This window comes from Panthera leo, chromosome A3 (genome assembly GCF_018350215.1).
Source record: "Panthera leo isolate Ple1 chromosome A3, P.leo_Ple1_pat1.1, whole genome shotgun sequence".
Taxonomy (NCBI): Eukaryota; Metazoa; Chordata; class Mammalia; order Carnivora; family Felidae; genus Panthera; species Panthera leo.
The window spans coordinates 118,270,796-118,298,655 of NC_056681.1; the positions used below are offsets into that span (position 1 = coordinate 118,270,796).

A 27,860-nucleotide genomic window follows, 5' to 3' on the forward strand; every position below is an offset into this window, starting at 1 on the left:
GTCATCCCGATGCCCGCTAGTGCTGACGCGTATTGGCGGGCCTGCGCCTGCGCAAGAAGAGCCCAGGGCTAAGTGCGCGTGCGCACTGCGCGTTCACCGGACAGGGTTAAGACCGCTTGGAGCGGAGATATGGATTCTTGAGTGTGGTGAAGAGTTTTGCCAACTCCGAGGGAGCGAGGGAGCAGTCGAGAATCCTCCTGGCGGCGACGGGATCAAGTTGAATCGCGGCAGGGCGAGTGGTCGAAAGCCGGGCGTGGCATGTCCCGGGTGCCCCGGTGCGGACAGTGAAGCGCGCGGCGAGCAGGATGGGCCGGCGCCGGGCGCCCGAGCTGTACCGGGCCCCGTTCCCGTTGTACGCGCTTCAGGTCGACCCCAGCGCGGGGCTGCTCATCGCTGCGGGCGGAGGAGGCGCTGCCAAGACGGGCATAAAGAATGGCGTGGTGAGAGCTCAGGGCCACTGGGGCCGGTCACGGCACGGGCGACGGGGGTAAGGGGTCTTGGGGGTGGGCTGTACCTCCGGCTGACACTAGCTGCATTTCTAGCTTGCCCCCTCCCCGGTGGAAAGCCCGGCGCCCTGGCGGGAATTTCACCTGAGAACTTACCACGAATCGTAAAGTAGAGTAAAAACAGCACACGACACCGCTTAGGCAGGAACGCTTCAACTCAACCTCACAAGCAGCTCCAGGGGTCTTATCCTGGTCTTTTCTGGTCTCTGCTCTCCAGCAGCGGCAAGAGTGCTGCATTTGGTCTTTAGGCAAGGGTTCTTCACTCTTCTGAGGATTACCCAATTATTTTGTAAACTGGAGGTATTAATCCCAACCCTCCTTGCTGTACAGATTTGTGAGGTTCCAAAGAAAGAAAGAAAAGGAAAGAAGCAAGCAGACTGGGAAAAGCCTTTTAAGTAGAAAGTGTAGTAAGCAAAGAGATAGGGCTTTAGACTGTAGGATGTAAGGTTGTCCTTGAGGTGCTCTCTGGGCACCCCTGAACCTTGCTCACCCTGGTTCCCTCTTCCACAGCACTTTCTGCAGCTAGAACAAATTAATGGACGCCTGAGTGCCTCTTTGCTACACTCTCATGACACAGAGACACGGGCTACCATGAACTTGGCGCTGGCTGGTAACATCCTTGCTGCAGGGCAGGATGCCCACTGTCAGCTTCTGCGCTTCCAGACCCATCAGCAGAAGGGCAAAAACAAGACAGAGAAGGCAGGTGAGAAGCTCCCTCTTTAGCTTTGGGGTAAGGGTTAAATGAGTAAGATCACTTATTTTGGTTCCAAAAAAAGTGGGGTTGGAAGTGGGTTATGGTAGCAGGCAAGAAGCTGGATGTTCACTACTAGGGAGGGGGCAAGCACTACTTACTATAGGGCCCTGAAACCTGGCAGACTCTTTGTATTTCAGGTTGCAAGGAACAGGGGCCACGACAGAGGAAGGGGGCAGCCCCAGTAGAGAAGAAGTCTGGAGCTGAAACCCACCAGGAGGGGGTAGAACTCAGTGTAGAGAATTTGCAAGCGGTGCAGACAGACTTCAGCCCTGATCCGTTGCAAAAAGTTGTATGCTTCAACCATGATAACACCCTGCTCGCCACTGGAGGGACGGATGGCTACGTTCGTGTCTGGAAGGTGTGGTTTTGTGGGTTAGAGGATGAGTGTCAGTAGCAGCAAGGTCAGATTGTGATGAACTGATCATGGGTTCTGGGAAACTTGAGTGGAGCCTGTACTGAGTGGCAGAAAAGAAGAAGGGTGGGGATCATTGCACCCTTGCTAGGTACCTAGGGTAACCATGATGGTGGTTTGGTCGCAGGTACCCAGCCTAGAGAAAGTTCTGGAGTTCAGAGCCCATGAAGGAGAGATTGAGGACCTGGCTTTGGGGCCTGATGGCAAGGTGAGGAAGTGAGAGTGTCAAAAAAGTAGGTGATTATGCTGCTTGTCCAGTAAGTGGATCCCCTAACTGTCCATCCTTGGAATCTTGATTCCTGACTAGTTGGTAACTGTGGGCTGGGACCTTAAGGCCTCCGTGTGGCAGAAGGATCAGCTGGTGACACAGCTGCACTGGCAAGAGAACGGACCCACCTTTTCTAACACGCCTTACCGCTACCAGGCCTGCAGGTGTGAGACCCCAGAGGGTAGCTAAAAGAGGCACAGCCTAGATGTGGTGGGGGAGAGGGAAGAGACTGGGGGGAAGCTGGGGAGGATTGTAGCCTTGGTGGGTGTTACCCCAGGCCTGACCAGGGTGCAGGAGGGCACAAACCTCTGAGAAGGGCTGAGCAGGCCCCAGGAGCTGAATATCCTCTCACCTGGCCCCCAGGTTTGGGCAGGTTCCAGACCAGCCTGCCAGGCTGCGACTCTTCACAGTGCAGATTCCCCACAAGCGTCTGCGCCAGCCCCCACCCTGCTACCTCACAGCCTGGGATGGCTCCACCTTCTTGCCCCTTCGGACTAAGTCTTGCGGCCATGAAGTCATCTCCTGCCTTAGTGTCAGGTGTGAGACAGTGGTGACTTGGCTGGTTGTGGGGTGCCTGGGGGAGTTTGGAAGGATGTCCTGTCTGAGGCTCTGAAGAGTACTATTGGTGAATGTTGCTGCATAGGCCCCCGGGACAGTGAGCACTTTATTTTTTGTTGCAGTGAATCGGGCACCTTCCTAGGCCTGGGCACAGTCACTGGCTCTGTTGCCATCTACATAGCTTTCTCTCTCCAGGTAATGGGTAAAGGTGGGCACAGCCCTGAGGGCTCTTTGGGGTGGGGACTCTGGGCCTGCTCGAACCTAAGTGTGTAGGAAGGGTCTGGCCCAGCTCTAGAGGAAAAGCCATCTGGAGACAGGGAGATTGTTTTCCAGGAGAATGTTCTGAACAGGGCCATCCTTCAATAGTTCTTCTCCTGTCTCCAGCGCCTCTATTATGTGAGGGAGGCTCATGGCATTGTCGTGACAGATGTGGCCTTTCTACCTGAGAAGGGTCGTGGTCCAGAGCTCCTTGGCTTCCATGAAACTGCCCTGTTCTCTGTGGCTGTGGATAGTCGTTGCCAGCTGCACTTGCTGCCCTCACGGAGTGAGTCATTGGGATGGGGGTGGGTACCGCCCTACCTCTAGCTATAGCAAAAACTTGCCCCTTGGAGAATGGGCCGCTTGTTTGTAGCCATCTGTCCCCTTCTTGAATGGTTTTGTTCTTAGGGCTGTGAAGCCCCTTTGCCTGCTGACTTCTTCCCTTACCCCTCTTGCAGGGAGTGTTCCCGTGTGGCTGCTGCTCCTGCTATGTGTCGGACTTATTGTTATGACCATCCTGCTGCTCCAGAGTGTCTTTCCAGGTTTTCTTTAGCCTTTCTGCTCTTAGGGAATCAGGGGCCTGGACATTACTACCTTCTAGAACAGAGTGGAGGCCTGAACCCCATTGCTCATTCCACCTGAATCCATAGTTGGCGTTCCTCTGATGAGACTGACGGGCGCTGCCTGCCCTGCCCACTTAAAGCGTGGCTATGGCCCTGTGTGACTCTGAATCCTGAGAACCCTTCATTCTTCATGTGTGGATCCGCCCAGGACAGTGGTATCTGAAAGGCCAGGCCACACCACCTGCATTCTTCCTCTGCCTGCCAGAGGCTCCAAAGTTGAGCTTGTCCTTTCTCCAGAAATATGTGAGGATGCCCAAGAACCTGGAGGTACTGCTGTCCATCACTTGGTCTTCACGTGAACCCCTGGCGTTTGCTGAAGCAAGCCCTGGCCTGGGACTTGCCGTTAGGGAAGGAAGGGGCAAAAGGAAGACCCAGGCAGTAATCTCTGGGTCCAGCTGGGTAGCTCCAAGCCAGCCAGGCGACATATACAATAAGTTCCTGGATGGTCTTCCCTACCCTTGAGAAAAGGGAAAATGAACCTCAGCACATTCAGCAGGAAAAGTTGATATTTAATAAACAAGCAAAGACTGAACTGAGACCCTGGTGGTACTCCTGTCAGTTCTTGCCTCCCTTAGAAGGTGAGAGATCCCTGAGGTTGAGCAGCTCCACTGGGTGCTGGAAGATGGCTTTGGCATACTGATGCAAGAGGCGGTTCATGTAGTTGTGCTGCCAGGGGAACAGCCCTTCCAGGAAGCCAATGTGGCCACCCCGGGCTGTGATGAGCAGTGCAACATGGGGAGAATGTTGGGCAGCCTCTACGGGAAGGGCTTGGGGAGGGGTTAGAGAGGAGGTCAGGAACTGGCCTTTTCTGAGAGCCCAGTCTCTCTCCCCTTGCACCTCACCACCTGTTTTCCCCAGGGCCTGTAAAGCATCCAGATTCAGGGTGCTCACCGTGGACTGGGGAGAAGGGGTCATCAGCTGCATTGAGGCAGAGCACAGGGGTCTGGATGGCATCTACCTTGGTTCTTGGGCTTGCTGCTTGGTAGTAGGTTACACAGTCTTGATATCCAAAAGCCACAGCTGTGTAGCGCTCATCAAACTGGCGGATCGTGCGGGCCTGCATGTGGTAGAGGGTGGGGTACGCTAGGATGAGGATAGGGAATAAGAAGATACTGAACAATTTTGGGTAGGGGGTGGTGGTTGAAAGACTCTACCTGTAGCACAAAGTCTACGTTCACCACCTTTTCCATCACCTTCCTATTTCTGCAAAAGAGTTCATAGAGGTGTGACTCTCCTGGACCTGACCCTATCGTATCTCATGGATAAGCAAACCCAGTTACAAAATTAGTCTGAGCACTGGGAGAACTGGTATTCCTACCATCCCATCCTGCCTGCTGCCCCCTCCCACTTGCCAAAACCCTACCGGTTCACAATGCGGCAGAGCTCGGCAGTGAGGCGCTGATTGAAGAGCAGTGAGTTGAGTGGGGTCTCCAGGGAGCGGGTGGTTTCAGAGGAATCCCAGCATGCAGATAGAGTCAGTGCTGCCACCAGCCCCGAATCTTGCCCTGTTCGAGCTAGGTGGTTCAGCACTAATATCCTGAAGGATGGATCCAGGGGCCGTGAAAGAAGGGTTTGCGTTAGTGAGTTGGGAAAGGGGGAGAGGACATGGGGGAGGAAACAAAGGAAGACTGGACCTTTGGGTCAAGCCCAGGCAACCTTTACCCTCCAAGAGAGATGCCCACAGCCAGCAGTGGAGCTTGGGAGTAGCGGTGCTTTATGTGGCTCACGACTGTCTCCAGATCTTCAGTGTTGCTGGCACAAAAGGCTCTGTGAGTCTGAGGCAAACCAGATAATTGGGTAGGGAGGGAGGCCCTGGCCAGAAGCAGAAAGATGGGAGGGTTCGAGAGATGGAAGGAAAATGGAAGAAGGATGGGTAGGTAGAGCCCCAGGGCCAAGGATCTCTTAAGGGAGTGGGGTGAAGGGCTACGATGAGGAAAGGATACTCACCAGCAGTTCTTCCCCACGGCAGCCTCGGTTGTTAAATACAACAGCTCTGTGACACACACAGGTACGTCTCAGCCAGGCCTTTCCTAGAAGCCCCGCTCCCCTTTTGGTAGCCTTCAGGAAGACCCCAGTCAGAAGTGCCCCTCATATAGTGCTTTCTTCCCAGAGGTATCAGGGTCTTGATCGGCCTCCCTATTACAAGGCCTCAGATACCACCCACTGCCTCCGGGCTGGACCCATCCTTACCTATAACCATCCCTCAGAGCTTGGTTGACTAGTTGTGAGATATAGGAGTCCTGGCTACTGCCTGTGATACCAGGAAGCAGTAATACAATGGGCTGGGTGGTGGGGTCAGGATATTGACTGCTGTTGTGCTGGCCAGCCCAGTCTAGCAGGAGTTGTCCTCCATCTGGGGTTTGGAGGACTTCGCTGTGGTTTTGGAGAAAAGGGCACACCAAGATACTATGAGGAACTCCGTGTGCTTCAGAAGGTTTACCTCTCTTCCCCACAAACAACTCCCACAACTTCCCTCCTGTATCATTTGAGGACACACACTGTGCCCGACATTAAGACCATAACAAGGTGTAATGGGACGTAAAAGATTAAATATTACCTCACTGTTGTGCAATTAAATAGCCCTTCTGTATAACCACTCTCGTTATCCTCAACACACTGAGGTACGTGGGGCAAAGATTACCTTCAGTTTTAAGAAGTAGACAGGATTTCCCTATAGTTGCAGCTTACTGTTCACCCGCTCTGTCCCTTCTTACCTCCAGTAAGGGACTGGAGGCCGAGACTGCAGCAAGACTCGAAAGATGGTTTGTAGCCGCCCCTCAAAACACCACAGCGCAGGGTAGAAAGTCTCCAGAGTGATCGGACAGTGTTGCTCCAGGAGGGCCAGAAACCGGGGCCCGGTCACCAGTTGAGGCCTCTGTAACCACAACAGTCTACCTCACTCCCCTGGATTTTGCACAGCCAGTGAGGCACCTGACACCAGAGCAACCCCTCTCCAGAGGCCGGCCTCTGGGGGTGAGAGACCTAACATACCTTAGCCTGGAATGGCCAAGTCACCTCTGTTTATAATAGAGTCCAGCTGGAGTCCCAGAGAACTCCAGTCCTGGAGGGTGAACTCCAGTCCTGGAGGGCAACCTCCGGCACGGACTCAACTGACCTGGAACCAGGGCTGGGAACTGCTGCAGCTGACTGAGTGCTGACCCCTCCGCTCAGGCTATCTGTGCCCCAAACCCATTTTGCAGAGAGCAGGTAATATCAACTGCCCAGCTGGGTCCTTGCGGAAAGGGTTGGCATCCTAGTCAGAGGCTGAAGAAATGCAGTACCATTCAATCTGTGACTTCTGCCTTGCAATTGATTTACCACACTCCTCTTCCTCAGACTAGCTCCAGCCATGCTGGCTGCGCCTGATTTTAGCACCCCATTGCCACATACTCGCGTTCCCTCCCTACCGTGCGGTCACTGCTGCTTCTACCACAGCACCTCATTTTCTCGCTTATAGGACCCCTGTCGTCAGACCATACTCCAAAGGAGGAATGGTCTCGACGTGAACAGATTTTCCTCTTGTTTCATGCCAGCCAGAAGGAAGGTAACACAATGGCAGGGACAGACAAGTCAGTGGGGACTCGGCTCTGACTTTCCACCCCTCTGCTTGGTTACACATCAAGTGAATGAGAGGGCTAGCCGCATAGCAGGCTTATGAAACAGGGGCATGCTGTACAAAGCCAAAAGGTCACAGTCTCAAGAAATTTCTATTGCTGTTGCAAGCCCTAAGGAACCTGAGGACCAGATTCCTATGTCTTCTGCAGTTTTAGTACCCAAAAAAGGCTGGGTAAATTATGAACTAGAGAGGCCAAGTTGCTAGCACAGCTGTTGAGAGGTGTGATTCATAACACGGTCTTTAACCCCCGGACTAATAATGCTTGAGATTCATTGTATGCTATGTGCAGGTTCTAGGCTAAGCCCAACCTTATGAGGGAGCATATTTCATAGGTGAAGAAACAGTGACCCAAAGAGTTTAAGTTGTTTGCCCAAAGTCACACAGCAAGCAAGAGGCAAAGCAGAATTCGCAATTATGATACTACCACCAATACTAGTAGGTTGAATTTGTTGAGTGCTCGTGTTTCAAGCATTGTGCTAAGCACTTTACATAATTATACCCTGTGATTTTCACAATAGCTCTTTGACAGTAGATCCTGTGATCCCCCGTGGGAACAGGTTGGAATGTTGAGTAAGTTGTCAAGGGTCATGAAGCCTGCCAAAGACAGCTAGTGGCGGAACTGGAATTCAAACCCAGGTCTGACTCCAGAGCTTATGCTCTTAATCACCATACTATATTACTTCCTAATTGCCAGGATTTTGAGTTGTCATCAATCTGTGGAATTTTTTTTTTTTTTTTTTAAGTTTAGTTAGAGAGAGAGAGAATGCAAGGAGGGAAGGGGAAGAGAGAGGGAGAGACAGAATCCCAAGTAGGCTCCACACTGTCAGGGCAGAGTTTGGGGCTCAAACTCAACGAACCACAAGATTATGACCTGAGCCGAGATCAAGAGTCGGACACTTAACCAACTGAGCCACCCACGTGCCCCAATTTAGGGAATTCTTGATCAAATAAGCTCAGTAGTGTAGAATAAACTAGGTCACACATTTGATTTATATGGGTTAATTTCATTTGAGCTCTAGTGAAGTATTTTTTTTAATTTTTTTTAACGTTTATTGATTTTTGAGACAGAGAGAAACAGAGCATGAATGGGGGAGAAACAGAGACAGAGAGAGAGGAAGACACAGAATCTGAAGCAGGCTCCAGGCTCTGAGCTGTCAGCACAGAGCCCGATGCAGGGCTCGAACTCACAGACCGAGAGATCATGACCTGAGCCGAAGTCAGATGCTTAATCGACTGAGCCACGCAGGCGCCCCATAGTGAAGTATTTCTAGACTCATTCCTGAGAATTAATTAGTAATATGCCATTGGTCACTGTGGGTAAATCAATAATAGTCCATTATCATGCTGGACAATCCAAACTCCTCAGGGCTTCCAGAATGTGCTTTTTCCTGCATTGTAACCAATATTTGGAAGTCAAGGAGGGGTTTGGAGTAAAAAATGGCAGAGGTCTCTGAGTTCTTTGTGGCTGATCCAAGCAAAGGAAAATGTTTATTAAGGACAGCTCTGGTCTGAAATGATTGACTTTTGAAATCAGGCATATAAGGTAGGATTTATAGGGTACTGTGAGGTTTGGATTTTTGTTTTATTAAGGCAGATTTAACACATGCGAATGTAGAAAGCTCTGAAAATACAGAAAGTTTAGATAACATTTAAATTCCCTATAGATCTTTAAGGGCTTGAATCGATAGATTTTTTTATTAGACTCAGTTACCTGGAACAGCTTAATGAAGATTAAAAGATTTAGATTTTTCTGGATATATGAATTATGTATTTTGTCTAAATTCAGTGTTCAACTTCAGTGTCCAAGTTCATCAAAATCAACCTCTTGAGACTTTACCATTGCATTATATATACGCGGAGAGCCCAGAACTTAACACAGGGCTGAATGAACAACGACAGGGTTATCCATGAGTCCTGAGCTGCACAGGGAACCTCTACCCGCCCTTAAGAGAAGCAAGGCTCTGCTAAGTGGACAGCATGGTGGGAGTCAGCCACATCTGCACAGGCCTCCGGTTCCTTTGTTCTGTGAAGTTAGTGAGAAACTCAACTCGACTGCCTTTTTAGAAGAGGAAAGCGTCTCCCTGACACCTGAGGATGCCTTCCAGCCGGCCCTTCCTCAACTGTTTGTCTCTATCATTGGGAGCAGCACCCCTCTGATGGCTGAAAGGCCCAACTGGCATGGGGAGCGTTTGGGACGCAGAGAATCTAGGCAGACAAAGAAGCAAAACTCTTCGTTAGGTGATAATAGCAAAACAGAACCCTGCTGTAGCATGGCAGGGCTGGTGGTGGAATTGGGGCATCAACTTTCACCTGGGGCAGGGGGCCCAATCATGCCACCTCCCACAAAGGGCTCTATCCCCTGGCTGGAAGCTGCCCCTTAGGCCCGAGTATCCTAAACCCGCCGGCCAGAGCTTTGGACCCGCACCCACCTGGGGCACACATATCCAGTAGTAGCCCAAGTAGAGGGTAGCGCCAAGACCCAAAAGTAGAGAGAAGGGCTCTGTCCAGGTGCCAGTCTGAGGGCTCTGGGAAGAGCTCAGCATCTTGGGTGGTTGGATTCTGACTTCCCAGTTCTTGACCGGCTCCTGCACCTGATTCTTGGCCGGGAGGCCGGCAGGTGTGCGCCGGGCCCCGCACGCCATTGGACAGTCTGTGCAGGGACGGCCTCCGCTGCCGGGTGGGGCGGGGGTCCTGGCCCCGCCCCGCCCACCGCCGCCGCGCTCCGCGGCAGGCGGGGCAAAGGGCGGGGCCCGGACCTCGACCCGCGCCGAGTAGAACCGAGTTACCAGTGGTGACCTCCCTGCCCGTCGCCCGCTTCGCGCGCCTGGGCGCCTCCTGCTTCCGCCTCCCGGTGACTAGCGGTGCCGCCCCTTGCAAGGACCACCACCTTCTCCCCAGCCTCCATCTTGGTGAGACGTGTCTCCAGCGCCTTCCTCAAACTCTGCCCCCGCCACGCTAGTTAGGCAGTTTGGTTACGGTCCCCCAGTCAACCAGTCACTGACACACAGGACACAGCCACTCCTTGGTGACATCCTGCCCTTTCACACAGGACAGCCATTCACTGTGAACTTCACCTTCAGGACGTGGCCGCTCACCTTGTGACGCCCTGCAGTCCTGCAGTGTTCAGCTATTCTCAGTGGACTTCCCATACTGGACACAGCCATTCATACTGTGGCACCCAGTCACATAGGTTTCAGCTATTGGGTGGATGGCATTCCACATAGAGTCACACACACACAAAGGTTAAGGTCACATACCATCACTACACCGTCTTTCATAATGTCAAGTAAGTACAATAGATACCTACTCATCCCCCACTTTGTACCAGGCAGTGGGATACCCCTGGAATGCTCTTGCCTGTCATCACTGGAATGTGGAAACGAATAAGTAATCTAATAGAGCAGTGGTTCTCAGCCGTGACTGAAGATTAGAATCATCTGGGAGTTTTGTTTTGTTTTTTAATTTGATTAACATTTATATTTTTGAGAGAGGGAGAGACAGAGCGTGAGCTGGGGGCAGAGGGGGGTGGTGGGCAGAGAGGGAGACACAGAATATGAAGCAGGCTTCAGGGTCTGAGCTGTCAGCCCAGAGCCCGATGTGGGACTTGAACTCATGAACCATGACATCATGACCTGAGCCAAAGTTGGCTGTTTAACTGAGCCACCAGGCGCCCTTCATCTGGGAGTTTTAAAAACAACCAGCGCCCAGGCCTCACCCCCTGCTATAGTTGGTTTGGAGAGGAGACTAGGTATCAATATAACTTAGAAGTTCTTTGGAAGATTCAAATGTGTAGTCAGGGTTGAACCCCTGCGGTAGGGCACAGGGCTAGCTAGATAGGGGAAGTACTAGCTGCAGTGAGAGCACTGAGGAGGGTGCCCGAACACCATGGGTCAGAGCAAGTGTACCCGGATGTTAAGTGATGATACATTTAAGGTGAAACCAAAAATTGAGTAGGAGTTTCCCAGGCAAGGGAGAGGTGGGAAGAGAATAGTTGTTCCAGGAGCAGAAACAGCGTAAGCAAAAGCTTGGGTGTGAGAGACTTCTTAAAGGAACCAAAAGAAATCTGGTTGTCTGGAGCATATGAGATGGTCAAGAATCAGGCTGTGAGCAGCTACACAAGGGATGTGAGAGTTTAAACCAAGGATGGGGGGAAACCATCAAAGAGTTTTACAAAGGGGCGAGCAACATGACCGGCGTTATGTTTTAAAGGAATCATTCAGGCGACTTGGAGAATGGATTGATTGGAGGAGGCTGAGAATGGAAACAGGCCAGTTAGGAGGCTGTTAACAGTACTTCGGCATGGCAGGTGGCTGCCTGGACTGGAGGAGCTTGGGAGAGGAGTGAAGATCTTTAAGACAGGAGGCAGAATGGAATAGGACTTGGTGTTTGGAGGTCAGGAGAGAAGGAGAAATCATGAAGGATGCGCAGGTTTTTGACTGTATGAGTCAGGGATGCATGGCGGTACCAGTCCCTGGGTTAAGGAAACTGGGGGAAGGGAAGGTTTGAGGAGGAAGAGGATGCGTTCTGAACTCAGACACACAGAGGTTAGGGTGCTGGTAGGTGTTCTAATTGCTTTTTCTTAGATTCTGTATTTGTCTATTTGGCATCTGTCAGTCACAGGGCCAAACTAACAGCCGAAGTTGACGTTTCGTCTGCAATCCAGAGCCCATACTCTGAGCCACTTCTGTGATCTAAATCTCACACGACAAGCCAATATTTCCCCTGTCCTAAATCAACCCAGGGTCAGGTATCAGATAACCAGGGACAGTCCCTGTGTCCCCAAGCCTGCCTGATTACTCAAACTAGCCAATTCTAAGCTGTCTACCTTGCCCTGCCTTGCCTTTCCACTTAATAAAGGCTGTGGCCTCTGCCTTCCTCCTTGCTCCTTTCTGCCCATGACAGAAGCCCACTGGGGTTTCCCCCTGTCATCCTGTGTAGTGAGCTATGCCTGTCGTTTCCAGGATAACTGGAGCACTAAATTTTTCTTCCAATGACATTGACCTCTCCACGTTGTCACTCAGTCACCTTTATACATTAAAATCTAGGCACAAATTAGAGGATGTTCATTTCCTGAAGAGGTCTGGGGCTTGGGGCTTGGAATTTGAGGTTTGGCAGCCATCAGCATTTAAATGATATATTCGTTTTCAGGGTTGCCATAACAAAGTACCACACACTGACTGTCTTAAACAACAGAAGTTTATTGTCTTACAGTTCTGGGGACTAGAAGTCCAACTTCAAAGTGCCAGAAAGATCGGTTCCTTCTGAGAGCTGTGAGGAAGAATCTGTCCCAGGTCTCTTCTCTGGCTTCTGGTGGTGTGCTGGCAATCTTTGGCATGTAGAAGCTTCTTGGCCACAAGAACATGCTACCTGCATCTTCACAAGACGCTTTCCCTGTGTGTGTGTGTGTGTCTATGTCCAAATTTGCCCTTTTTAAAATAGCTTATTTATTTATTTTGAGAGGAGAGAGAGCAAGCAGGGGACGGAAAGAGAGACAGAGAATCCCAAGCAGGCTCTGCACTGTCAGTGCATAGCCCAACCTGAGGCTCAAACTCACAAACTGTGAGATCATGACTTGAGCCGAGACCAAGAATCGGACGCTTAACCGAGCCACTCCAGAGCCCCCAAGTTTCCCCTTTTCACGTGGACACCAGTCAAATTGGAGTGGGGTGGGCTCACCCTACTCCAGTAGGACCTCATTTTCACTTCTTATACCTGCCGCGACCCTATTTCCAAATAAAGTCACATTCTGAGGTATTGGGGGTTAGGATGTCAACATATGACTTTTTGAGGGACTCAGTTCAACCCATAACAGATAGTGATGGAAGCAACATGAACAGACAAACACATGAACAGATAGAAGTGAGGGGAGAGCCCAGAGGAACTCTGTTGCGTAAAGAAAACTAAGAAGAAACGAGTAGAGGGAGAAGATGGTGTTGCTGGACGGTGGGTCCCATAATTCTCGCAGGTAGTGTCCAGCAATGTCCGCCATAGGAAGGAGGACAGAATGACTTCGATGAGAGTCAGTTGTTCTGAAAGATTGGAAGGAGCTGAAGGAGAGGGAGACGTTGAAGATTCTGAAGAGATAAGTTATTCCTTTGAAGAACTAAGTCCTTGTGGGGTGCCTGAGCGGCTCAGTTGTTTGACCGTCTGATTCTTGGTTTCAGGTCCAGTCATGATCTTGCAGTTTGTGATGACTGCACAGAGCCTGCTTGGATTCTCTCTCTCCCCGCCTCTCTCTGCCCCTCCCCTGCTGATGCGTGCACACTCCTGTGCGCTCGCTCTCTCTCTCTCTCTCTCTCACACACACACACACCAAAAAAATGAAAGAAAGAAAGAAAGAAAGAAAGAAAGAAAGAAAGAAAGAAAGGGAGAGAGAAAGAAAGAAGGAAAGAAAGAGAAAGAAAGAAAAAGAAAGAAAATAAAAAAAGGAAGGAAGGAAGGGAGGGAGGAAGAAAGGAAGGAAGGAAGGAAGTCCTTGGGCCAGTGGGTGAAGATGTAGTCTGAAGCCTAGGAGGAATTGATCATTGTGACAAAAGTAGGTGACACTCCATTTTGAGTAGGTGACACTTTGCTGGCAAACGACTGCCACCATCACCCTTAAGATGACACTTTTCCCAGCCCTCTCGCCAACCATGTCTCGTATGCAGCTGCTTCTCAGTGATGCACCTGGTCACAGCCACCCAATGACACCTTCCCTGGAAACCAGCAGTCACAGCTGTCATTTGAGCATCACAAACAACTCAGGAAAGAGTTCAACCAACTACCCTAACACATGTACCGCTACTGTCCTCTCCTGTCACACCCCCGGACAATCATTCCCACCCTGGCCATACGCTCTCAGGGCCATGTTGTCGCTCTGGACACACAGTCACACAAAATACCTCTACTGTCACAAGTGCCTCACGCACACGGCCACATCCACTAGTCACAGCCACACTAACAGTTCCGTCCTGTCTCGCACACAGGCTGGGCGCCGGCGGGCAGTGGCACCGGCAGCACCACCACAGTTAGGCACGCTTCTCCTGAACACCAGCATCACCAGCTGTCTCTCTAGAAGTCTGTCCCTGTCTCTCTCACGGAGACACGGGCACACGCGCGCACGCACACGCGCGCCAGGGCCGCGGGGAGGAAGCCCGGCGCGGGCTGCGGAGGGCGACGGCCCTGCCCGCGGCCGCTGGCGCTGCGGACTCTGCCCGGGCCAGGGCGGCGGCCGGCCGGAGGGCGACGTGGAGCGGCCACGTGGAGCGGCCCGGGGGAGGGCCCGGCGGCGGCGAGCCGAGGCGCGGCCGGCGCACAGCCTCCAGCCGCCGCGAAGCCGGACCCCAGCCCTCGCCGCGCCGCCGCAGGTGGGTCCGCGCTCGGCGTCGGGCGGCCTCGCCCCGGGCCTGGCGGGCTGGGGGCCGCGGGGCCGCAGGGCTGCGGGGCGGGGGCGGCCTCCGGCCTCTGGGGGCCCAGGCTGCGGGCGCCGCCCCTCTGCGTCCCCGGGCGGGGGCGGCGAGGAGCGGCGGCTCCAGCCTCGGGGCACCTCCCGGGAGGAGGTTACCCCGGAGGGCGAGTAGAGGAAGGGGCTGGAGAGCGAATCCCGAGCTCTCTAGGCGTGGCGATGGGGTTTCACAGTTCCCCGGCCGCCTTTCCCCCCGTGTCTCCTTTGTCTCTCTGACATCGTGGGAGGGAGGTTGGGGGCTGGCAGGAGTTTCATCCTCATTTGACAGATGAAGAAAAGGGGGACTGGGGAGGGACCCCAGCTGGGGCCAGCTGGAAGTGTTAGGGTGGAGACCAGCTGTCAGGTGTGGGGGACCTTTTTGGCCGTAAAGCCACTCTCTCTTCTTTTGGGGGAGGGGAGTGTCCTGGGAGGCACAGGGGGCACCAGAGGGATAAGTTAAGGGTGAGGATTTGGTTCAAAAGAACTTTGGGACAGTTAGACTCAGCCAGAAATGGGATGGATGCCCTATGAGGTGCTAGACTCCCGCCCTGGAAAGTCAAGCGGGGGGCTGAATGGCCATTGACAGGGATGCTGTGGAAGAAAGCTTTGCACTGGATGGGAAGCTACCCAAGATAAAAGGCCCCTGCCACTTCCTAGATTCTCTGGAAATACTCAAAGAGCATGCGCTCGCTGCCAGTCATGTAACGGACATTATCCCACTGCATCTTCCCCAGGCCCGTACAAGGCTGATACTGTTGTTCCGGGCGCAGAGAGATTCAGACACCCACCTAGGCCCCAGCGACAGGACGGAGGGGCCGGGTTTGATCAGAGGCCTGACCCCAAGGCTGGGCTCTCCTCCCGTGCTCGGAGGCAAAGGCTTGAAGAAATCTGAGGCCTGAGAGTCGCTGTGACTGGGAGTGTATGAATGGGAGTGTGTGTGAAGGATGTGAGTAACTATTACGTGACAAGTGTTAACTATGAGTTGCAGTGGCTTTCGCGTCGTCATGAGAGTAAATTACGTTTATGAGCATCATAGTTATAGGAAATGATTAGGAACATTTTATTTGACAGGCAGTGGTTCAATAATGGCTTTATTTCTTCTGTTGCTTACAAAAGCTTCTGTAAATGCTGAGAAATGTCTTACGTGTGGACAAGTCACATTAGGCCAACCTCCTTACACATTACTTGAAGTGCTGTAGCTGACTTCCTTTAAGCAATATAGGTGGGTCATCTGTACTAAAAATGCCAGTTTGAAGCATAACTCCTGAGAATATTACTTGGATTGACATTAACAGTCCACATACAGTTACTCAAGTTTGTGACGTGAACTATCGTCAGAATGCTCAGGTTGTCAGGAGGGCCCAGGTTATTCCAGGTAGAAGGTAGAACAGCTTGGGCAAAAGCACTGTAAAGTGAAAGTGAGAGGTGTTTTGGGAGCCTCTCCTCTGTCTGCAGCAGAGCATTAGTGTCATAGAGCACCGGAAGATGAGTATAAAATGGTGACCTGATATCTATCTAATTGTAGAAGGCCTTGAAAATGCCAAGGTGAGGACTTTGGACTCTAATAGAAATAGGGTGCCACTGAAGATTTTGGAGTTCCAGCTAAGGAAGATTAATGTGATGTGGGTATGGAGGGTCCTTTAAATGGAGAAGATACCAGAGGCAAGGGCAAGAGAGAGGCTACTGCATTAATTTGTGCAAGAAGTACTTCGTTATGCACTTAACATTCACTGTAACCCTGTGAGTTGCATACTGTTATTATCTCCCTTGTGCAGGTAAGGTAACCGAAGTTCAGTGAGGACAGCCTGTGGTGGAGCTGGGATTTGAACCTAGGCCTGGTTGGTTCCAAAGCTCTGTTCTCTGTCCACTACACAGGCTGCATAGTTACATACTTGTGATGGGTGCATATGACCGAGAGGAGGAGAGTACTGGTAATTCGTGTGGACAGGGTACATGCTTTTCAGGGCCCAGGACAAAAACAAAATTAAGAATTTCAAGATGGAGGGGTGCCTGGGTGGCTCAGTCCGTTAAACGGCTGACTCTTGATTTTGGCTCAGGTCGTGATCTTGCAGTTCATGGGTTTGAGTCCTACACTGGGCTCTGCACTGACAGTTTCTCTCTCCCTCTCTCTCTGCCCCTCCCCCTGCTTGCACTCTCTAAATAAATAAATAAATAAATAAATAAATAAATAAATAAACATTAAAAAATATATTAAAGAAGAAGAATTTCAAAACAGTGACAGCAGAGTATTACACTAAGCACAGGGCCCCTCCGAGAGCTGGGCCCCTGTGTGACTGCCCAGGTCACACGCAGTTCAGATTACTCAGACAACTTTAACAAACCGCCTCGAAACTTAGTGGCTGAAAACAATAACTTTGACTTTGCTCACGAGCGTGCCGTCTGGGCAGGGGTATGGAGACAAGCACATTTCTGCTCCATTCAATGTGGGCTGGGGTACCTGGAAAGCTGGGGGTCGGAATCACCTGAAGGTTTGCTCTTTCTCCTGGATGGTCCTTGGGCTGGGGAGATGTGAGCGGGTGAAGGCCAGAACAGCCAAGGCTCCTCAGACATCTCGCTGTCTGTGGTTTCTCCAGTCTTCGGTGTGGTAGCTTCAGGGACGCCAGACTTCTTCCACGGCAGCTCAGGGCTTCAGACGCGCATATCTGCATGTAGGGAGAGAGAGAGGGAGAGAGAACCAGAACCAGGTACAAGCTATGTCACCTTTTAAGACCCACACTTGAAAGTCACGTAGCATCATTTCAGCTCTTCATTAGGAGTGAGTGGCTGAGTCCAGATCATATACAAGGAAAGGCAAATTAGACTCAATCCTTTGTGGGAAGAAGTGTCAAAGAATTTGTAGACATGTTTTTTCAAACCAGCACATTTGGCCTAACGAGTGTGTACATTAGTGGGACCGGAGGGTGCTTCTCCTTTATGCCTGAGTTGCTACCCCCAGAGAGTCCTCTTTTAAAAGGCAACTCGTAGTGGATGATAACACATTAAGCCTGGATAATAGGTTTGGACAGCTCTGAGGGATTTAAATTACTTCAGTGCCTCCTGTAGGCGTAGGTCCTGGCAGAAAACAGATGGGGGTGGGGGGGTGCGGTAGTGTGGGGTATACCCACACCATCTGAGGGTATCCAGGGAGGGGTGGGGATGTGTGAAGCCACTGCAGAGCAGTCCAAGAAAACTTCTGGAGGGGAAGAAGGCATTATTGTACAGCCAGGCATGGGATTTTACAAGATATGTAAAATCTTGTGTCATTTATTTATTTATTTATTTTTAATTTTTTTTTTTCACGTTTATTTATTTTTGAGACAGAAGGAGACAGAGCATGAATGGGGGAGGGTCAAAGGGAAGGAGACACAGAATCTGAAACGGGCTCCAGGCTCTGAGCTGTCAGCACAGAGCCCGACACGGGGCTCGAACTCACAGACTGCGAAATCATGACCTGAGCCAAAGTCGGCCGCTTAACCGACTGAGCCACCCAGGCGCCCCAAATCTTGTGTCATTTAACCCTTACCACACCCCACAAGAGGTCCGCCTCACGTGCCAAACGAGAACCCGAAACACAGAAGTCACACAGCTACTGTGTTCCAGAGCCAGGATTTGGATTCAGGCAGCCTGAGGTTAGGGCCCCTTCCCTTACACTTTGGGCTGTGCCACCTATGCCTTATAATTCTGTGTTTCTCTTTCTCTTAATCATTGCTTAACATCTGTATCTTTTCCTACTTATATATTTGCAAGCTTTAAAAAAAAAAAAGGAATAAGTACTTCTACTTCATACTCTCATCTCACTTATAAGAGTGCCTCACATATAGTAGGTGCTCAATAAATATTGAAGAACTAAATACACTTTATCTTCATTCTACAAACTTAGTATTTATACTTGCCTTCCCTACAGATGCTCACCCTCCTCGCCTTTGTCATGAAAAGTCTTTGACATCTGGTGCTACCCATGCTGTCCTCTGTGGCATCTGGTCCCAGGATCTATACTTTCTGGCATTCTCCGTCTGGCCTCTTTCGGCCAGCTGGCCCTCTCAGCCATTATGTGCCTCTCCTTCTGCCTTAGAGAACCCTCAGCTGAACCTTGCCATCACCACCCCCGAAACCCAGCAGCACTCTGGATACCAGACCCCTTCACCTATATCCTCCTTCAGCCATTGTTTCCTGGGTGCTCCGGTGCCCTGGGGGCAGGACCTTCCCTCTAACCCTCCTGGCTAAGGCACACATCCCTGCAGTTCTTGCATTTCCACTCAGTCTCCATGGACTTTCTGTTGAGATTTCTGTCTTGAACCCCCTATTGCAGTAGGCAGCGGTGTTGAAACCCTACTTGCCTCCAGTCCTCACTTGTCCCACTGCACTTGACTTACCATGTCCTTCGTGATACAGAAGTTTAAACCCTTGATATATTCAAATCTGTCTATTTTTTCCTTTGAGACTTATGAGTTTGTAGTATTTACATTTTTTATGTTTACTTTTGAGAGAGAGAGTGCGCGCACGCGAAAGCTGGGGAGGGACAGAGAGAGGGGAACAGAGGATCTGAAGCAGGCTCTGTAGAGAGCCCTATGCGAGGTTCAAACTAACCTCGTGAGATCATGACCTGAGCTGAAGTTGGATGCTTAACCGACTGAGCCACCCAGGCGCCCCAGTATCTATCATTTTTTATTGCTCCGTTCTATAATGCGATTTGCTTAGCCATTGCCTAAATGTTAGACAATGTCAGGTTGTTTGTTTCTTTGACTAATATTTATAGCACAGTTATAGATATCTTTGTAGTTTCTTTTTCCATTTGAGTTCTTCCCTATGTAATCCACAGGATGGTGTTATTGGGTCAGAGTTTCATGGCAATTAATACATATTTGCAGATTACCTCTCTAGAAACGTTTCAGGTTTGTAGTCCCTCAAGTGATATAGGTTAATCCTCACTGATTCAAATTATGTAATGGTTATAGGACTATTAAGATTTGCTATTTCCTTTTCCATCAGTTTTGCTACTAAGTTTTTCTAGGAAATTAGCTCTATCCTCTAAGAAGTTTTCAAATCTCTGCTGTTTCTATAGTTATGTCCCCATTTTCATTTTATTTGTACCTTTTCTCTTTGTTCTTAATGCGAATTGTCAGAGGTTTGTCTATTGAATTAGTCCCTTTTTAAATTTATTTTTTTATTTTTTATTTTTTATTTTAGAGAGAGGGAGCAGAGGGAGAGAGGGAGAGAATCTTAAGCAGGCTCCATGCTCAGCATTCAGCCCAAATCAGGGCTCGATCCCACAACCCTAGGATCATGACCTGAGCCAAAACTAAGAGTCAGAAGCTCAACTAACTGAGCCACCCAGGTGCCCCTGTATTAGTCCTTTTAAAGAAACACCAGTGATGGGGCGCCTGGGTGGCTCAGTCAGTTGAGCTTCCGACCTGGGCTCAGGTCATGATCTCACTGTTCATGAGTTCGAGCCCTGCGTTGGGCTCAGCACTGACCACTCAGAGCCTGGAGCCTGCTTCGGATTCTGTGTCTCCCTCTCTTTCTCTGCCCCTCCCCCACTCATGCGCTGTCTGTCACCCTCTCTCAAAAATAAATAAATAAATAAACATTAAAAAAATTATTAAAAAATAGAAAAGAAACACCAGTATTTGACTTTGCTGCTCTTCTCTATCGTGTTCCTAATTTCTGCCATCTCTTATTACTTTATTTCTTAGTTTATTCTGTTTTACTAGCTTGTTGAGTTGGAAGGTTTAACTCATTAACTTTTAGTCCTTTCTTCTAATATACACTTTGAAGTCAATCCATTTTCCCTCTGATACCACTTTGATTACCTATCTTGTTTTCATGCATATCCTCCCAGTATTATCCAATTCTAAGTATTTAACAGTTTCCATTATGATTTTCTTCTTTGATCCACATACAAGTATGACTTCTAAATTTCCATATACGTGAGATTTTTTACATAATTTTTGTTATTGCTTTCTAATGTAATTGTATGTTAGGCATATAATACAGGGTGAGACAGGTTCTTTTTTTTTTTTTTCCTCTAACGTTTATTTTTAAGACAGAGAGAGACAGAGCATGAACAGGGGAGGGTCAGAGAGAGAGGGAGGCACAGAATCTGAAACAGGCTCTAGGCTCTGAGCTGTCAGCACAGAACCTGACCCGGGGCTTGAACTCACAGACCGCGAGATCATGACCTGAGCCGAAGTCGGACGCTTAACCGACTGAGCCACCCAGGCGCCCCAGGCATATACTTTTTTAATGTTTATTTATTTTTGGAGAGAGAGAGACAGAGTGTGAGCAGGGGAGGGGCAGAGAGAGAGAGGGAGACACAGAACCCGAAGCAGTCTCCAGGCTCCGAGCTGTCAGCACAGAGCCCGATGTGGGGCTCGAATTCACAAGCTGTGAGATCATGACCTGAGCTGAAGTCAGCCGCCCAACTGACTGAGCCCCCCAGGCGCCCCCATTTAGCCCAGGCATATTAAATGTTTTATTTAACCTTCTACATTCTTACTAATGTTTAGTCTGCTTAATCTTTCAAATACTAAATGAGATATGTTAAATTCTCCACCATGATGGCAGATTCGACTTTTCTCCTTGTAGTTCTGCCTGTTTTTTTTTTTAAAGGCTTTATTTTTTTAGCGCAGCAAAATTGAGAGGGAAGTGTAGAGATTTCCTATATACCTCCCCCCTTCAGCCCCTCATGCACAACTCCCTTATTATCAACATTCCAGACCAGAGAGTCCAATTTTTATGACGGTTGAGCCTGCATTGACACATCATCACTCAAAGTCCATAGTTTACGTTAGGGTTCACTCCTGGTGGTGTACATTCTGTGGGTTTGGATAAATGTATAATGACATGTGTCTGTCATGATGGGATCATACAGAGTAGTTTCACTGCCCTAAAAATCTTCTGTGCTCCTCCTACTCATCCCTTCCACCCCAGCCCCTAGCAACCACTGATGTTCTGACTGTCTCCATAGTTTAGCCTTTTCCAGAATGTCAGATAGTCAGAATCATTTAGCTCACAGCCTTTTCAGATCGGCTTCTTTCTCTTAGTAATATTCATTTAAGTTCCTCCAGGTCTTTTCATGGCTTGAGAGCTCATTTCTTTTTGGCATTAAATAATATTCCATTGTCTGGATAGACCACAGTTTATTTCTCCATCCTTCTACTGAAGGATATCTTCTTTGCTTTCAAGTTGTGGCAATTATGAATAAAACTGCTATAAACATCTGTGTGCAGGTTTTTGTGCGGACATAATTTTTCAGCTCCTTTCACTAAATGTGAAGGAGTGCAATTGCTAGATTGTGTGGTAAGAATATGGTTAGCTTTATATGAAACTGCCCAAGTGTCTCCCAAAGTGGCTGTGCCATTTTGCATTCCCCCAGCCAGGAATGAGAGTTCCTGCTGCTTCACATCCTTGCCAGCATTTGGTGTTGCCAGTGTTCTGGATTTTGTCTGGATTTTGGCAATTCTAATAGGTGTGTAGTGTTATGCCAGTTTTTATTTTGGATGTTCTGAGGTTATGTTATTAGACACATACAAGTTCAGAATTATGTTATCCTCCTATGGGATTCAAGTTTTATGAATTTTTTAATGACATTCTTTTATTTATAATCATGCGTTAAAGTCTAGTCAATAAAGCTATAGTAGCTTTCTTTTGTCTATTATTGCTTTTTTTTTTTTTTTTTTGAGAGAGAGAGAGTGCCGATGCGTGTGCAAGCAGGGGAGGGGCAGAGGGAGAGAGAATCCTAAGCAGGCTCCATACCCAGCACAGATCCCAGCACTGGGCTCAGTCTCAAGACCGTGAGATGGTGACCTGAGGTGAAATCAAGAGTTGGATGCTTGACTGAGCCACCCAGGCGCCCTTCTACTTGCCTTTCCTTTTTAAAATTTTTTTTAGTTTTTTTCTCTTGTAATGCCTTTCTTTGAATTGATTTTTTTTTAAATTCCATTCATTTTTTCCTCTGGTGGTTTGAGGTCATGCATTCCATTTCTATTTTTTTAGTGGTTATCCTTAAAACTTTTACATGCGTATTTAACAAAGTTGCTCAGTATGTCTTTCTCCCCAAACAACCGTCTGCACCTTACATCTTAATGTTGTCTGATATTGTAGCTCAGGCCACCTTTTCTGCCCCCTGTATTAACATAGTTGTCAATCTATGTTTGTTTATATTTTCCCAAATACTTTCTGATTTCTTTTCTGCTCACCATTTTCCCCTGCATTTCAAATCCTTTGGGGATCACTTTCCTTTTTCCTGAAACAGATCCCTTAGAATTTCCTTTACTGGAGGAATGTTGGTGGCATATTCTCTAATTTGTTGTTTATTGAAATTATTTTTATTTCACCTCATTCTTGAAAGATAATTTTGCTGAGACTGGAGTTCTAGAATGGCAATCTCCCCACCTCCGCTCCCCACCCCGACCCCCTTCCCCCTGCCTTTCTCAATGTATTAAGATACTACTGTAATCTGGCATCACTCTTGCTGTTGAGAAATCAGCTGTCAGTCTAATTATTCTTCCTTCTGGGGTATTTACCTTTTCTTTCTGACTGCTTTTTTTAAAAAAAGTTATTTATTTATTTTGAAAGAGAGTGCCTGTGGGGGAGGGGCAGAGAAAGAGAGAGACACAGAGAGAGACTCAGAATCCGAAGCAGGCTCCAGGCTCAGAGCCTGACATGGGGCTCGAACTCATGAACCGTGAGATCATGACCCCAGCTGAAGTCAGACGCTTAACTGACTGAGCCACCCAGGCACCCCACCCATTGCATTTTAAAATCAACCTTTTCTTTGTATTTGTGTAAGTTATGTTTGTTTCTTCTTCAAATCTTCTTGGTCATTTTTATGTTCATATTCCTTCTGCATAGTTTCAAACTTCTCTTTGGTTTCTTGAAACATATTAAATATACCTTATATTCTCTGTATGATAATTCCAATGTCTTTAATTTTTGCAAGTCTGGGTTCACCCGTTATTGGTTAGCTGGCTCTCATTCACAGTGTCTTATTTCCTTGTACGTTTATGACTTTCTGGCTGTAAGGTCATGCTCACCGATACTCGGAATTTCTTTGAGCTGGGATTGGAGTTGTGTTTCGTGGACAAGATATATAATTTCTTCTGCTAGTCAACTGGAGGTACCATCAACCAGGTACCACTTAAAATATAAATGATCTGCTTTAGGTTTTTGAACCACAGAGATAGCATTAATTCAGGTCCTGAACCCACATTAGAGCAGGCTTGTTACAAATTCTGAGGGAAGACTTTATCCCTTCTACCCAGCACCAAGGTCAAGACTGGCAAGATTTGTGCTGCCCTTCTTTGTGACACATTTACTTTTCGTTCACCCTTAGATTGAGTCAGGCTGTTTGAATCCCAACTTTCCGTAGGGGATCTCCTATCAGTCTCCTCACGATGGGTGGGTCCAGACCTTATCTCTGGGCTCCTCTGTTGCACAAAGCACTCAGATTGATAGTGCAAATTCACCTGGATTTGGTTTGGCAGACACTTTTAAGGCAAAGCTGATTTCAAGCTCACTTCCCCCCAGGATGACCGTTTTCACTGTGCTTTTGCACTCAGAATTTCTTACTTTCTTGCCAACTCAATGCATTTGAAAAAATACTATTTTTATCCAACTTTGGAGTTACTTTCTTTGAACATTTACAATCATAGTCTCCGACATAGAGATCTGGATATTCTTCTAGACAACCCTTTCACTGAGGTGTATCCAGACCCCTGAGGGCCCGCAGTTGATATGGAGATCTCAGTCCCAACTACCTCCCTTGGATGGACCCAAGACGTGTCTTCTCTTTTGGGGACAACTGAAGCTCAAGCATCTGTGTTGCCAGCCAGTGTTCGTGTTTGGCCACTGGGGATTATGGACGCCAATAAACTATGTCGACTCATGATATTTGTAGGGGCCACGTATGCAGAGAAGACTAAAGACGGCTTCCGTGCCTCTCAGTTACTTTACCTTCTTGTAGATGTCCATGTTTTGCTGCTTCTTCCTCAAGGCAGTTCTGCTTGCGCAACTGCAGCCAGGCTCCCATAAGTGTCTTCCCGTTGGCCGGATGCTCACCTGCTCTACCCCACATCTCTTAGGAAGTCGATGTCCAACCTTGCAGTGCTTCTGAACCTTGTTAGAATCATGGAGCGCTTTGAGAATCTCATGAAACGTTTCTCCAGGAAAATCCAGTGCTAGCCAGAATGGCATTTCAGAGGGTGCAGAGGGTTTCAGAGGGTTCCTGTCCTCCGCCCAGGTGATTTGTCAAGCACCTGGCGATTGGTCTTCCTAGAAGTGGGACTAGGGTCTCAGGCCTCAGCTGTGGTGGGTGTGTGCTTCCTCAGAAATTCATATGATATGTACATGCACCTGGGAGTAATCAGAAAGCTCCATGTTCTGTGCTTTTGATCGATCCTTCCTCTGTTTGACTGTTTTCATATAACCGATTGTGTTGCCAGGGAGCTTACAGAAAGTAGGTCCAAAGGAAAGTTTTTGTGTTTTTTTTTTTCTTTATATTGGGATTTCCTAACTGCATTTAGTAAATAGTTCCTGGGGCCACTGTTGGTTTGACCCTGATTTGTTTCCGTCCCTATGTGAGTTTAGATCTGTTGCAAGGAGACTGAGCCTTTATTGATTTGTTCTTGGGTGAGTTTTAATAAATACAAACTAACAGTCTTACTCTGTGCGAGTCTTCGTCTTTTTGTATCCCTATGCATTTCTGATTTGGCCTTTTTCTTAACCTCTCTGAGCTAGTTTCCATCTGCAAAATGAGTGACTGGACTGGATTAGATGTACTGAAATTGCACTTCTCCGAGCACCTCAGGGAGGCTGGTGGGGGGAGAGGGAGCTGGGTGTGGGGAGGGGCTCCTGCCCTAACTGCTGCTTCCACCACAGCAGGTCTGCTTTAGGCGCCTTCCACCTGGGGTCTGGAGTAAGATTCATTTTGAATGAATTCCACAGGGGATCCCTGATGTCTGTGCCTCTGCCCTGAGCAGGAGTCCTGTCACCTGGGTTGCAGGTGGGGGCAGGGAGAGAAGGTGCTCCTGTCTAGCCCACCGACCCTCCACCCCTTCCCCTTGACTCCCTACCTCTGTTCCTAGTTCAGTTCCAGGATGTTACCTTTGACAGTGAGAGTGTTGGTGCTGCTGCTGCCCTTGGGTCAGGCCGCTCCCAAGGACGGAACCGTGAGGTAAGGGGATTCAGAGGGCAGGGCCGTGGGCTGGGACGGGGACAGTCTCTGGGGAATCTGAGGGTGTGGTGGGCCCCTCTGGGAGACAGGAGACGGGGCTTTGTGCTCCCTGATCTCTGTATCTGAGCCCCGCTCCCTGCCCAGGTACTGCAGCCTCTAAGCCAGTTAGAGCACCCCTCGCAGGGTGGGCATTCAGTACGCGTTTGCTGGGGTCAGTGTGTCTGGGATCCAGGAGCTCCGTTCCCACGGGGTGTGACGCATGAGGTGGAAGCTGTGGGCCAAGCAAGGGGCTGCGGTCCTCTTAGCAAGACCTTATAGTGGGAATGCCGATGACATCAAGATCATTAGCAGACCATTTCTATTTTGCGCGAGCATCCTTTGTCAAGGTTTTTGGTATGAATGCTACACAGTAGATGTGCTGGGTGGGGTGGAGGGACAGATCCAGGAGCAGCAGCGAGACTGGCAGCGGTGACAAAGGCCACTGCAGTGGCTCCTGCCAACAGTCTGGCTTCACAGGTCCGGACTGATTTGGGCAAACAGGTAGCCCTGTCCAGAACTGGGAGCAAACCGTGAGCTTTAAGGACTGAGAAAGAGACCCTGAGTAGGTTCAAACTCCAAAACCAACATAAATGCCCTCAGCTTGGAAAAAAGAATCCAGTCTGTGGATTTGTGGAGCAAATCGGGTCTGTGTAAAACTGGGCAGTGCCTCGGGGCTGAGCCAGAGACCTGCCCCTTGGGGCCTGGCACCAAAGTAGAAGGATGACCACAATCCATGTGGTCCGGCCACCCGCTCGCTGTTTTCCTGGATCTCCAACTTGTATCTACTAGGTGTGGCCTCATCTGGCCTCTGTCTAACCAGATGCTTTATTTGGGTTTTCACTTAGCATCTAAGTTAGGAATCTGCAAAAAGAATAGTCGGAGGGAGTAAGGTTCTGCTTCTGAGACCAGGAGGGCCCCCTCCCCACCAGGTTTTTGGGAATTTGAGAGAACAATGCCCTTCGGGTCTGGGGAGAGAACCCTACAAAGAGCTTGAGGGTGGAAGGCCGGTCGGCTGCATCCTGTGAGAGGCTCTTTGCAAGGCCGGCCCTTCTCTCCCTCCTCCAGGCTGGATCCTGACCTGCAGCAGCAGCCCTTGCCCAACCCCTTCCAGCCAGGCCAGGAGCAGCTCCGGTGAGTGGGCTGGTCTGGGGGGCAGGCCTGGGTCTGCAGACCGGCCTCTCTGGGGCTTAACTTCCCGTGTTCCCACCAGGCTTCTGCAGAACTACCTACAGGGACTGGAGAAGATGGAAGAGGAGCCGGAACACATGAGCCGGGAGCAGGGTGAGGGCCTGGGCCGTGGGGCCGGCGGGTGGGGGGCTTAGGGCAGCAGAGTCAGGACTGACCCCAGGCCGTCGGGTGCCCCCTGCCTCCTCCATCTGTCCCTGGTGCCCCTTCTGATGTAGCCTCTTTCTCCCCCTTAGTTCTCCTCTACCTCTTTGCCCTCCACGACTATGACCAGAGTGGACAGCTGGATGGCCTGGAACTGCTGTCCATGTTGACCGCAGCTCTGGCCCCTGGAGCTGCTGATTTTCCTATTGCCAACCCGGTAAGCCCTGCCGGCTGGGGGGCCCCTTCTCCCCCACGAAGGAGACGCCGCTTCTTGGGACTTCGGGTTTTTTCATCATGACTCTTTTGGTGAATCGACCATAAAAGAAACGCTCAAAGCACTGCCTGGCAGGGATGTAGGAAGGTGTTGGGAGGGTCAGGGCTTCTGGGAACACCTCCGTTCACTGTAGACTCCACAGCAACTGTGTGCTTCCACAGGTGATCCTGGTAGTGGACAAGGTGCTCGAGACCCAGGACCTGAATGGGGATGGGCTCATGACCCCTGCAGAGCTCATCAACTTCCCAGGAGAGGCCCCAAGCCACACAGAGCCCAAAGAGCCTCTGGAGCCACAAGATGTTGGGAGGCAGTCCCTGGTAGCTAAAAGCCCATCAAGACCAGAAACGCAGCAAGCCCTGGGTCCTAGAGGAGAAGATGGGGGACAGGTAGAGGCCAGAAGAGAGTCCTTGGAGCCTGTACAGGAGGCTGGGGGACAGGCAGAGGCTGAAAGAGAAGCCCCAGCCCCTGGAGCGGAGGCTATAGGACAGGCAGAGGCCAGGGATACTGGAAAGGAAGCAGAGGAGCTTCCAGGGGAAACACTGGAGTCGAAGGACACCCCAAATGACTTTGAAGTTCATGCTGTTCAACTGGAGAATGATGAGATATAAATCTTGAGGTCACAAGTTT

At 49.7% G+C, this 27,860-nt stretch overlaps 3 protein-coding genes across 8 annotated transcripts; 2 read left to right on the top strand and 1 right to left on the bottom strand.

Moving 5' to 3' along the window:
* On the top strand, positions 1-3,917 carry PREB (prolactin regulatory element binding). 2 transcript variants are annotated; one of them, XM_042933437.1, is made up of 9 exons: positions 9-440; positions 1,017-1,209; positions 1,398-1,618; positions 1,800-1,880; positions 1,980-2,104; positions 2,304-2,477; positions 2,621-2,693; positions 2,883-3,042; positions 3,215-3,917. In XM_042933437.1, the coding sequence occupies exons 1-9, from the start codon at positions 306-308 to the stop codon at positions 3,307-3,309; spliced, it is 1,257 nt and encodes a 418-aa protein (XP_042789371.1). In that variant the 5' UTR covers positions 9-305; the 3' UTR covers positions 3,310-3,917. The 2 variants fall into 2 exon arrangements, with proteins under 2 accessions (XP_042789372.1, XP_042789371.1); XM_042933438.1 differs by lacking the exon at positions 2,883-3,042 and having other exon boundaries at positions 1-440; positions 3,215-3,268.
* Positions 3,868-17,327, bottom strand: ABHD1 (abhydrolase domain containing 1). 2 transcript variants are annotated; one of them, XM_042933436.1, is made up of 9 exons: positions 16,902-17,327; positions 6,094-6,254; positions 5,570-5,752; positions 5,327-5,372; positions 5,042-5,154; positions 4,743-4,916; positions 4,534-4,582; positions 4,271-4,436; positions 3,868-4,146 (listed from the first exon to the last, which is right to left on the bottom strand). In XM_042933436.1, exons 1-9 carry the CDS (start codon positions 17,085-17,087, stop codon positions 3,935-3,937), a joined length of 1,290 nt encoding a protein of 429 aa, XP_042789370.1. In that variant the 5' UTR covers positions 17,088-17,327; the 3' UTR covers positions 3,868-3,934. The 2 variants fall into 2 exon arrangements, with proteins under 2 accessions (XP_042789370.1, XP_042789369.1); XM_042933435.1 differs by lacking the exon at positions 16,902-17,327 and adding an exon at positions 9,425-9,773.
* Positions 9,795-27,856, top strand: CGREF1 (cell growth regulator with EF-hand domain 1). 4 transcript variants are annotated; one of them, XM_042933445.1, is made up of 6 exons: positions 9,795-9,904; positions 25,503-25,591; positions 26,696-26,761; positions 26,841-26,911; positions 27,052-27,176; positions 27,395-27,856. In XM_042933445.1, the coding sequence occupies exons 2-6, from the start codon at positions 25,515-25,517 to the stop codon at positions 27,839-27,841; spliced, it is 786 nt and encodes a 261-aa protein (XP_042789379.1). In that variant the 5' UTR covers positions 9,795-9,904; positions 25,503-25,514; the 3' UTR covers positions 27,842-27,856. The 4 variants fall into 4 exon arrangements, with proteins under 4 accessions (XP_042789379.1, XP_042789378.1, XP_042789381.1 ...); XM_042933444.1 differs by lacking the exon at positions 9,795-9,904 and adding an exon at positions 14,216-14,341; XM_042933447.1 differs by lacking the exon at positions 9,795-9,904 and adding an exon at positions 14,216-14,341 and having other exon boundaries at positions 25,508-25,591.
* Positions 27,857-27,860: the final 4 nt, after the last annotated feature.